Source organism: Squalius cephalus (genome assembly GCF_949319135.1).
Source record: "Squalius cephalus genome assembly, chromosome: 8".
In the NCBI taxonomy this organism is placed as follows: Eukaryota; Metazoa; Chordata; class Actinopteri; order Cypriniformes; family Leuciscidae; genus Squalius; species Squalius cephalus.
Genome location: NC_137129.1, coordinates 36,417,749 through 36,430,068, shown reverse-complemented (window position 1 = coordinate 36,430,068; position 12,320 = coordinate 36,417,749). Strand labels below are relative to the sequence as shown.

The 12,320-nt window shown below is 38.2% G+C and overlaps 1 protein-coding gene across 1 annotated transcript; it reads left to right on the top strand.

The window, feature by feature from the left end:
• Positions 1-324: 324 nt before the first annotated feature.
• On the top strand, positions 325-10,679 carry eno2 (enolase 2). The gene is made up of 12 exons (XM_079878726.1): positions 325-616; positions 2,683-2,768; positions 3,090-3,185; positions 4,334-4,392; positions 5,265-5,334; positions 6,293-6,426; positions 6,556-6,778; positions 6,888-7,085; positions 7,735-7,936; positions 8,017-8,125; positions 8,265-8,323; positions 10,049-10,679. The coding sequence occupies exons 2-12, from the start codon at positions 2,684-2,686 to the stop codon at positions 10,116-10,118; spliced, it is 1,305 nt and encodes a 434-aa protein (XP_079734852.1). The 5' UTR covers positions 325-616; position 2,683; the 3' UTR covers positions 10,119-10,679.
• The last annotated feature ends 1,641 nt before the right edge of the window (positions 10,680-12,320 follow it).

Genomic DNA, 12,320 nt, shown 5'->3' with positions numbered 1-12,320 from the left:
CTTCTTGAACAAGAAAAACTGTAGGGCGAGACTTGATTTTGCCCATGTGGAATTGATTGGATCATTGTGGTTTGCTATTGGTCGATCTCATGTGAGTGACAGGTTGCCCCGCCCTCGCGCCAGTAAACACGTCATCAGGGAAGAGGATGGGAATATAATCATGCAGTTATAATAAATAATTCAATATTTCATAACATTTTTGAATTTTGATTTCATGGTGACTTTAATAGTCATCATAAGCTTTGCATTCCCTTAACACTGGAAGATTTGAGTCTTGCTTCTTTCTGGTCTACCCAGTTCCTCCATCTATTTTTACCAGCAGTCACAGAGGAACATTGCAGTTCCCTGTGTTTGTTGTTTCCCCTCCTCTTGCCGGGTCTCTCGTTCCCGCTTATTAATCAGTCGCCTTGACCTACTCATCCTCCTCTTTCTCTCCTCTCTAATTCTCAGCATCTTCCTCTGACTCATCTTTTCATCCCCTCCCCCGTCTGTTTCTCCTCTCATCTCGCTCTCATTCTGGTTTCCACCCACCCTCGCTCTGTTTTGCCTCTCTCTTCCGCAGTTCAACACTTCTTTCCAGGCTTGCCTCTCGCAAGGCTACGCGCACTGACGGCAGGTAATCATTGCATGAAAGAATTTGTTCTTGTTTGCACTTTCCGCTGCTCCTTTGCATCATAAATGCATCATTAATGCATCTGTTGCGGGGTCATTAAGATGGTTTGGCTTGGCCATAAATAATGCTATTTGAATGGGTTAATATAGGTTTGGGCATGACTTTGTGCATGTTGCATTAATTAACCAGGAATGAATTGTCATATCAAGACATCGCTGATGTTTAGGGCATGTCTCTGCGGACAGTCTCCTGAATGAGGAGTCACTCCTTATCTTGGGATGCTGGATGTGAATTTGGGTGGCAGTGTTTTTTTTTTTTTTTTTTTTTTTTCTGGTGCCCGCTGCTAAGGGGTCGGACAGATAGATCCCGCACTATGTGTCTGCTAAGCGTTACTGTTTGTACATAGGCTACGTGTTATCAGTGTGCGTCCAAGCTGTTCTCATTGGTGACGGGATGATCGGGCAATTTTACTGTATTGATCTTGAGTAAAATCCCAATTCAAGTTCATTTGAGCATAGCAGTGCAGCCTATATTTTCAAGTGCTTTTTTAATTATTATTATTATTATTAAAACGAAGCAATTAATACAGCTAAGTAGGCTATGAGAAGCATAAATAATTAGTTCACCGCGCGAGTTTCGAGTTTTTCGTATATTTGTCACGTGACAAACGCAAAAAAGAACGAATCGCTCGTGCACGTCCCTACGCTGGTTCTTATTTCCGTCCGTTTCCAATGCGCGCTTCGATGATCAAGAAAGCTCATCTTTTCGCCAAAGGGATGATAAATTATTTATCTTTTTCTTGCCCCATCACGCCACTTTCTGCGGTATCCACCCCACCCCTCCGTTGATCGCCCCCTCCCCCCTGTATATCTGCTGACAGCACGCTTGCTGCAGTACCACACTGGCACGGCGTAAATTAGCAACGTCCGGATTTAGATGCACGATTGGTCGCACCGTGCGGCACCTGCGGGCATATACATGCCCTTCTTGTCATTACAAATAGCCCCTCCTCCTCCCCCTAGTCTAAATTGTGGTGGTCGGTGTTATGAGACGCGCATTCCATTAGCAAGGTGGCACGTGTGCCCATGTCGGTCGTGGCACATTTAGAATGAAATTTGCATGTTCTGGCTTTTTATTGGCTGCCAGCGTGGCATGTCGCTGTCGATGCTTGAGCTATATCTCTCATTGGTAAGAAGGACGGAACTGAATGTTCCAGAAAAAAAGTCCTATTTTCAAAGCAATCAGATTGATTGGCACTCCTGATGTATTTGCATATTGAGTCAAAATGGATGCTATTCACTTTATGCAAGTTCCTGGTCTTATTTTGAACGGTTAATCAGTGCACATCATTCTAAATGTTTAATTTCTTTATCTTAAATCAAAATTTAATAGCTGCTCAATAAAAGCTTGTAAATAGCCAAATAGGTATTGTTTTAGCAAACTCATATTCTTGTACGGAACGCCCATTATTCGTGATCCAATCCAACATTTTTCCTACAAAAAAACATCCAGATTTTGACCCCTTGGAGGTGAGCAGGCAGTGATCATGTTCATTTAGACAGGCAGCTTAATGTAACCTGAGTAATTCTGTGGACTGAAAGAATTACGTAAAAATGCAGTATTTCATGACAAAATGCAGTTTCGTACACAGGAAGACAAGAGCCAGCTGCTTTTCGCCAACAGAATTCTAAACCCAAAAATTCCATTTTGTGTACATGAATGTACTTTTACAAACACCTTTGACGAACAAAATGCATTATGCATTTCATGAAATACCTTTTGTTCACAAATTGCTCATTCTGTTAATCGTTGTCTGGATCACAGAATACTTTGTGTCCATTAAAAACCCTAGTTCATCACTTACATTTATGTATTTTGCATATGAGCAAGATTTATAATATGTAAAAGGAGATTTATGGCAGATGCAGGTTGACCAAAACAGTGTTTTGACCCACTCACTGTTAGATATTTATCTTTCTCATGCAAAGTCAATTAAGTTTCTAAACATCATGACCAGTGATGGCAGAAGTTAAGCTCTCATGCTCTTTTGTTTCCTCTCTGTCTTTAAGGATGTCCATTGTGAGCATCATTGCCAGGGAAATCCTGGACTCTCGGGGAAACCCTACAGTGGAGGTGGACCTGAGAACTGATAAAGGTGAATCAAAAGCAAAGGAATATGTGGAATGTGTTATCTACAATGTAAATTGAGTTCCTGGATGAATGTCAATTAAAAATAAAGTGTATTTATTGAAAGCATCTTCCAAAATGCATACATGTGAAATACAATTTATGATAAATATAATAAAAACGAAATCAAAATATGTTATGTCCACATGCAAGTAACTTTTAAGAGACAAATGTAAATGCATAAAATTTTAATTATGTTGACGCAGCGCCATCAGTAAGATATGGACGCACTATGTATTAATCACCGGTATAAACGAATGACAGATTTGAAGTGTCAGTGTGTTTTCAGGTCTGTTCAGGGCTGCGGTGCCCAGCGGAGCATCGACAGGCATCTATGAGGCTCTGGAACTCAGAGATGGAGACAAGAGCCGTTACAAGGGCAAAGGTGAGCGATCAGAGATAGTCCATCGTAACATTGGCACTATTATATAACATTAGATTGTTTAAAGTGCCTCTGTTATGCGTTTTCTAATATTACATTTTATGCATTGTCTATAGCTGTTTGTGAATGTAAAATGTCTGCAAAGTTTTAAAGATCGACAATGTATCAAATTTGCATAATGCCAGCCTATGCACTTCATTGGCTGCCCACGAGTGACGTCTACTTTGAACCGCCCTCAAACACGGTAGTTGTAGCTGAGGCCTTGAAGAGTTTGGTTCGTGTTTGTCGACATGTCGAAAAGACGCTGTTTTCAGCGTTGCAAATGTCGAGCTCAAATTGAGCCATCGTTACTGTTCGTATTACTGGATATCAATCAATTCAGATATGGTCGTTTCGTTTCTGAAATGCGATGTAGACGGTGGACCAATCACAACAGACTGGGCCATCTGACCAATCAGAGCAGAGTAGCTCGCGGAAAGGAGGGGTTTTCGATAGACTCAATGTTCAAGCAAACTGTTTTCAGACTCTTTGAGAAATGAGGTGATGTGCAATATACGTTGCCTGACCAAAAAAAAAAAAGAAGCCGCTGTTTGAATTTAAATAGGCAAATGCTTAAGGGTCGATGATATGACTGGATCATTATTGCATTGATTATTTTGTGTCTAGCATGTTATATAGACTTTCCAGAGTGCTTGACTCTTGCATTGTCAATACAAGATCTTGACCAAAAATGAATGGACCTCTTGATTGAAATAAATTTTGCGATGTTATTTCCATCAAGAGGCGTATACATTTTTGGTCAAGATCTTGTATAGACAATGCAAGAGTCAAGGGTTAGAATAACTGTTGCCACACATATAACATGCTAGAAACATAATAATCACTGCGATAATGATCCAGTCATAGACTCTTAAGCATTTGCCTGTTTAAATTAAGCAAATTAAATGCTTAATAAAGAAAAATAAAGTGTTTTTTGACCTTACAGGTGCATCTAAACCTGTTGTAGTCTTTAAAACAAAAGTAGGACCTTTAAAATAGAATAATAGGGGCACTTTACAACTAATTAGATAATTAGTTTTGTAGCCTCCTGCTATAGTTTTGTTTTTTGATCTGTCTTGACCTGTTTTCTTGTGAACGTCTTGTTTTTTAAGGTGTCCTGAAGGCTGTTGGTCACATTAATGATACTCTTGGACCAGCCATCATTGCATCTGTAAGTGAAAAAAAATGGTCTTGTTTAATTAACCTTCTTTTTTATAACAAATAACCAAACTATTTGTTTTCAACCAGCATGAGAAGGATTATAAACGGCAATCTGTGCATATTTGCTTACTTCTGGAAAATATTATCTACATTAAGCTGAGACTCATTTCTGCAAGAAAAAAATGACAACTCATTTGCAACTAATATTCAAAATATACTTGGGCACATCTTGTATTTAAACCTACGATATTCCTTTAAAATGAATGTGACTGCATTTTTTTTCCCACTATGATTTACATTCTTTTACAGCCTCCGATATTTTTTCATTCATACATGTTTTTCTTCAGATGTTTGTCGGCACTTTCCCAATAATCAGATTTTTTTCACAGTTCATTTCTAAGCAATTGTTAATTTAATTATTTGTTATTGTTTATTTGTTTGTTTGTTTGTTTGTTTTACAGATCAGATTCCGATCAGATGGGATCAGAATCAGATCCCACCCCTGCACTTTTTGAATCATTTTTCTTTTCATATTTTATACCCATTTACTTGTAACAGGAGATTTTTTTGACTGCTTCAAATCTCCCAAAGGCAGAGACACAAAATCTCCTATTATCCAGGTCTTGATTTTCATTCTGATCTACACATTCCATTCTTTTCGTTTTCATGTTTTTTTTTTTTTTACTTCCATGTCTACAATGCGAAAGCTAAAGCAAATCCAAAGATACTCAAATGCTGCAAGAGTAGTTTTAGACTGATTTGACTTTGATGATGATTTTTAATTTTACAGGGCTAATGATTAGGCAACATTTTCATCAAGCATCAATCAAGCACTGTATTTTATTAATCTGGAGAGTTTTATCTTCATGATGTGAACTTTAGGAGATCAGTGTGGTGGAACAGGAGAAACTAGACAACATGATGATTGAAATGGACGGCACAGAGAACAAATGTGAGTTATTATCTTATATGATAACAATCAAATTTTAAAAGAAATAGTTCCACCAAAATGGAAATTCAGGCATCATTGACTCACTCTCATGTTGTTCCAAACTTGTATGACTTTCTTTCTTCTTTGAAACACAAAATAGATATTCAACACTGTATTTTCTAAACGCTAAAAGTTCAATGACCAAGAAGGACAAAAAAGCAGCATAAAAGTTGCTATATTCCTTGTCTTGCAAATGTGAAGTTTAAAAAACGGTATATGATTTAATAGGATATAAGATTTATAAAGAACTCAAAATAGTTTCTAAAATACATTACTGTTCAAAAGTTTGGGGTTGGAAAGATTTTTTAATGTTTTGGAGAAAGAAAAGTATTTTATTCTTACTAAGGCTGCAATTATTTGATCACAAATACAGTAAAGGCAGAAATATTGTGAAATATTATAACAATTTAAAAGAACAGTTTCCGAGGGGGTGAATATATTTTAAAATGTATTCCTGTGATCAAAGCTGAATTTTCAGCATCATTACTCCAGTCTTCAGTGTCACATGATCCTTCAGAAATCATTCTAATGTGCTGATTTGCAGCTCAAGAAACATGTATTATTATCCATGTTAAAAACAGATGTGCTGCTTAATTTTTTTGTGTGGAAACCACGATGAATAGCATTTATTTAAAATAGAAATCTTTCGCAACAATATAAATGCCTTTACTGTCATTTTTGATCCCTTAAATGCGTCATGTAAAAAATAATAATAATCTTACTGACCCCAAATTTTTAAACTGATATTTAAAAAAAGAAATTGTAATAATTTCGGCACTTGTTTTGAAAATGTTACAAATTTTTCAATGTACAGTATATGTATTTTTTTCTACACAATAAAACTACCATATCAATCACATAAAAAATGATATGATAATAAAAAAGAATGATAATTGCTATCTGTTCATCATGTCTACAGCCCAGTTTGGTGCTAACGCCATCCTGGGAGTGTCTCTGGCCATCTGCAAGGCCGGTGCGGCAGAGAAAGGCGTCCCTCTGTATCGTCATATTGCTGATCTGGCAGGAAACACAGAGCTGGTGCTGCCAGTTCCTGTAAGAAATCTCATTACTCAATTGCACGACTTAGTACGCAACATAATAATTCACATCTGTAGGTATGTTTTTTCTTGATTATCTCGCGAAATAGACTGACGAAGCACATTCTCTCTGTCCATTTGTCAGGCGTTTAATGTAATCAACGGAGGCTCCCACGCTGGAAACAAGCTCGCCATGCAGGAATTCATGGTACTTCCTGTGGGGGCGGAGTCATTCCGTGACGCGCTGCGTGTCGGAGCCGAGCTCTACCAGACGCTGAAGGGTGTCATCAAGGAGAAGTACGGCCAAGACGCCACCAACGTCGGTGACGAGGGAGGTTTTGCCCCGAACATCCTGGAGAACAGTGAAGGTGTGTTCATGAGTCTGTGCATCGCCTTGTCTGAGCTTGTGATCCAATTTAATCTTAATGAATTTATCTACTCTTCTGCTCTGTTGGCTTCTCTATCACGTCTCCACAGCTCTTGAGTTGATAAAGACTGCCATAGAGAAGGCCGGGTTCACAGATAAAGTTGTGATCGGGATGGATGTAGCCGCCTCCGAGTTCTACCGCGACGGGAAGTACGACCTTGACTTCAAGTCCCCTCCAAACCCAGACAGACACATCACCGGCGATGAGCTGTTAGAGATCTACCAGACGTTTGTCAACGATTATCCAGGTAAATTGTGAAGAATAAAAAAAAGATGTAAAGGAGATAGATTTCAAAATTCAAATGTTAATAAAGTCACCTTGAGGTCCATTTAAATTATATACATCCTAGGTGTGACTTTCTTCTTTCAGACGAACACAATCAGAGTTATATTAAAAAACATTCAGTCTCTTTCAAGCTTTATAATGGTAACGGCCATTTTGCTCTATCCTCTGTGCTTTCGCATTCGTCAGTATGTCATGTGTCGGGTCAGAGGTCACTCTTTCGCCGGATAGAGACTCAAGTACGGCCGTTACCAGAAGCCAGTGATTATAGTTTATAAAGTTATAAATATGGATATCTTTCTTACAAAAACACATAGATTCGCTTCAGAAGGCCTTTATGAACCCCTGGAGCAATATGGATTACTTTTATGATGCATGGATGCTCTTTTTTTGGGTTTCAAAATCTAGGGTACCATTCACTCCCATTATAAAGCTTAGAAGAGCCAGGATATTTTATAATATATCTCCGATTGTGTTTGGCTGAAAGAAGAATGTCATATACACCTAGGATGGCTTGAGGGTGAGTTGAGTATGGGATAATTTTCATTTTTGGGTGAACTAACCCTTTAACCCAGAATGTTCTATCATGTTTTTGTTCCCATCATCATTGACAGTGGTGTCCATTGAAGACCCGTTTGATCAGGATGACTGGGCCGCTTGGACAAACATGACTGGTTCTGTGGGGATCCAGATTGTGGGCGACGACCTGACCGTGACAAACCCAAAGAGGATAGAGAAGGCAGCGGAAGACCGTGCGTGCAACTGTCTGCTCCTGAAGGTCAACCAGATCGGCACCGTCACAGAGGCCATCCAGGCGTGAGTAACTCTAAACTATGTCTAGTAAACCAGCGTTTTCTAGCTCCTTAACTTCCCATTTTGAACTGTGTATCCCTCAGATGTAAGCTCGCTCAGGCCAACGGATGGGGCGTGATGGTCAGCCATCGCTCAGGAGAGACAGAAGACACTTTTATCGCTGACCTAGTGGTGGGACTCTGCACTGGACAGGTACGCACACTTACACAAATGTAACCAGTATGTCTAGAAATGATATGGTTTTTATATTTATGATGTGTTTTACAAAACAATTATAATCAAGTTTGATTAACTTGACAAACTTTCACTCTTTATCTCTCTTATCTTTCAGATAAAGACAGGAGCTCCGTGTAGATCTGAGCGTCTCGCCAAATACAACCAACTTATGAGGCAAGAGCGCGTTCAACACACAATTTTTAGCAATGCAGTAAAAACATCCATTCGAATCCCCAAAACAAAGTAATAATTTTTAAACAAAAGTAAACAAAGTAAACAAATCCAAATAATTTTTGCATGCTTTTTGCCTCTATTAAAGGAGAACTCCGGTCAATTTTAACATTGAGCTAATTTTTTTGTAAATTTGGAGTGCTGTCAATACAGAGAACAACGACAAAAATCGGTGTTGCCTACACCGAGTTATTCTATTTTTAAAATTTGCACTCTGTTGACTTCAATGGGGCAAGTTTTAAACCTGCTTTTAGCCTCTTAACATCCTTGATGTGTCATTACAAGTGCACAGGTCATGTGAGTGATTCCTTCAGAGTGAACACGAGTGAATCTGACTGCAGTAGATGTGAAAGAAATGGATATAAATGATGTTATTTAAGCCAGCGCAAATACCTGTATTTACATCCTGTTTTCGGTTGAAGTCCAAAGTAGTCGATTGTCGAGTTCACGCGCATAGGTTTAGTTACCTATGATCACGCGCATGAACTCGGCAATCGACTACTTTGGACTTCAACCGAAAACAGGATGTAAATACAGGTATTTGCGCTGGCTTAAATAACATCATTTATATCCATATCTTTCACATCTACTGCAGTCAGATTCACTCGTGTTCACTCTGAAGGAATCACTCACATGACCTGTGCACTTGTAATGACACATCAAGGATGTTAAGAGGCTAAAAGCAGGTTTAAAACTTGCCCCATTGAAGTCAACAGGGTGCAAATTTTAAAAAGAGGATAACACGGTGTAGGCAACACCGATTTTTGTCGTTGTTCTCTGTATTGACAGCACTCCAAATTGACAAAAAAATTAGCTCAATGTTAAAATTGACCGGAGTTCTCCTTTAACTCTTTCCCGCCATTGATGGAATTTTCCGGCTTTCCATGTTTTCACTATTATACCGTTGAGGGCGCTATTACACATCTTCTGAAAGAATACTGAATCTCCTGATTAAAACAGTTGAAAAAGAAGCAGAAACAAGGGATAGCATATGTAAGCATCTTTCATTGATTGTTGCTTGTTTCCATCACAGAATAAAAAAATAAAAAAGGTAATTGTGACTTTTTGTCTCACAGTTCTGACATTTTCTCGCAATTGTTAGAAAGTCAGAATTGTGAGATTAAAAATGTGGAATTACATTTTAAATTTTTTATTCTGTGGTGGAAACAGGCTTCCATAGCAAAAACCCCAGAGACTTCCATTGAATGAAAGACTTGAGCCATATTTTGAGACTTTTTGGTGCGTTTTGAAATCTTTTTGCAATTTTTAGAGCATTGCTAGGTTGTTGGCCACTGGCCAGTAATCAAGCACTTAGAAACCACTCAAACCACCATAGCAACGCCCTGGCAACAATTCTAACATTGTAGTGCCACTAGTATCACAACAAAAACGCCATTCATATTTTCTTCAAAAAATGTAAAAATCATTCATTTCGATTCCATTTGTGCCTCAACACATGCTCTCATGAAAATGACTCAACTTGCATAATAACTGACTGTTGTACTTAAAAAGCCCCAGTCTCAAAAATAACAGTGGCCGCAAAAAGAACCAATATAATTACTTTGATTAACATTGCTGATTACAGGCTTCTAGCTCTTTCTCCGTCACCTCCTGTTCCCATATAATTAATCCACGTCCATCTGTCTCTTTTTTTCCCCTGCCTTACAGGATTGAAGAAGAATTGGGTGATCAGGCTCGTTTCGCCGGGCACAATTTCAGAAACCCTAGCGCTCTGTGAGACTGACGTCACCGCACCGAATTCACACGAAAAAAACAACTGACAAACAGAGTATGTACTGCACTGAACCGACTGACTACCCCCTGACATTCCCTAAAATCATTCAAAATGCATCAAAACAGCACTATTTGCACTGAGATACTAAAAACGACTTACTCAGACACTCGAAAGATGTATTTAAAACTGAACTGGACTTCGGACAGGCTTTGATAGACCAAATATTATGCACAGCGGATCCTGGACAGACCAACATTATGCACAAGTGATTCTGAGGTACTTGACGGACAAAACGTGCACAGGTTGGACATGCATGCGTAAGATCCAGAAAATGGACCTTGAATTTAACAAGGCAAAGACTTTGTTGTCTAAAAAGAAGGATTTAACTCAGATGGAATAAAAGTAGAGATTTATTTGAATCAGGTGTAATCTTTAAATTTAAGCTTCAATTTAGATGTGAAATATATGTAAATACATTTAAAAAAAAATCTAGATTGACTTGCCACACTAAAGAAATCAAATGTATGTAATTTTATGGTTCATTGCATGAGAACATGTTAGAAATGGTAGAAAAATAAAATATTTACATGAATATTAATGCAGCAGTGGGATTTTCAATGGGAAGATTGACAATGTGAAGTATTCAGATATATAAGGGACCAGCGTTTACTCTAAAAGACAGTTTACTAAGTAGTTTGCCTAGGGCATTAGAGGCTTTTTATCAAACAGTACTCTCTTTCTCAGATGCAGTTTTTGTGTCTATCTCTGACCCAAAAGAATGCTGAAGAAAAAGCCTTTTAAAACAAACTGTTATCAATCAAAAGAAAAGACCAAATCAGCAAATAAAATAAAATATGGTGCTTGAACATTGACTTAAAAAAAAAAAGTTTCATTCATTTTAGTATAGTAAAAATTCAAAATAATGTGTGTAGAATATATTTCTTCTCATAAAGATGCTTCGCTATTTAAACCAACTTTGAAAGTTTTCATAAGATTGTCATTGAGTTGGGAGGTCTCAAATATGTCCTCGTGTGATTATGTTATTATCACCTTCACCCTACATAGACCAACACAGTCAAACACACACACACATATACGAGATAATTTAATCTAAAAGTACTGAACAAAGTTCACGTCACTTTATTCACAATAATTATATTCAAAAGTCCCCAAATCTTCATACGTCTGCCTGATTTTCTCATGCAATGACTCTTAAAATGTACTTTCGCATTTTCTTTCACCCTGGATCTTAAAGGGGAAGTGAATTTTCTTTAAAAGGATAGTTTACCTTAAAATGAAAATTTTGTCGTCATTTACTCACCCTCAAGTTCTTCCAAACCTGTACGAGTTTCTTTCTTCCGCTGAACACAAAAGAAGATATTTTAAAGAACGTTGGTAACCAAACACTTGACGGTAGCCATTGACTTCCGTAGTATGTTACCAACATTCTTCAAAATACCTACTTTTGTGTTCAGCGGAAGAAAGAAACTCGTACAGGTTTGGAAGAACTTGAGGGAGAGTAAATGACGACAGAATTTTCATTTTTGGGTGAACTAACCCTTTAAATGGGTAAAACACTTCCTCCTCTCCCATCTTAATGTGGATATTAAGTGAGCCATTCGTAGGTAGAGTTTGTAAATACTGTTGATCTGTGGCTCAACCAATGGCGTGTGTTTGGGGCAGAGCTACCTTCGTCCAAATCATGATTTGACGGGGCAGAGAGAGCAGTAGAAATGACACGTTTCTTCAAGATTAATGATCTTAATCCAGCAGTGAACGAGAAAGAGAGACATAACTATCACAATGACAGATCTAATTCAAGAACTCGACCGACAGACACGCTTACACGAATAGAGACACACATTCACTCACATTTGTGTAGCAAAGTCTCACTCTCAACACACACGACTCCTTATTCTCTGCCACCTTGGACTTGCAGTCTGTGTTTCTTCCTTTCTCGTTGTTTCATCTGTATCTTCCACCCCTTTCCCTTCTTGTGGTTATGACTTGGCTTGTTCCCTCTTACCTGAAATCTTTTTTCTCCTTGATGACTTGTCTTTTCGTTATTTTGTGGGATTATCGTCGTGAAAGAAGGAAAAGAAAGCAAGATGGAGAGAAAATAAAAAAGCACTGACAAGCCTGTCAAAGAATAATGTTATGGAATATTAAAGCTGTCATTACTTTCGTCACCCTCGAGTCTCTAAG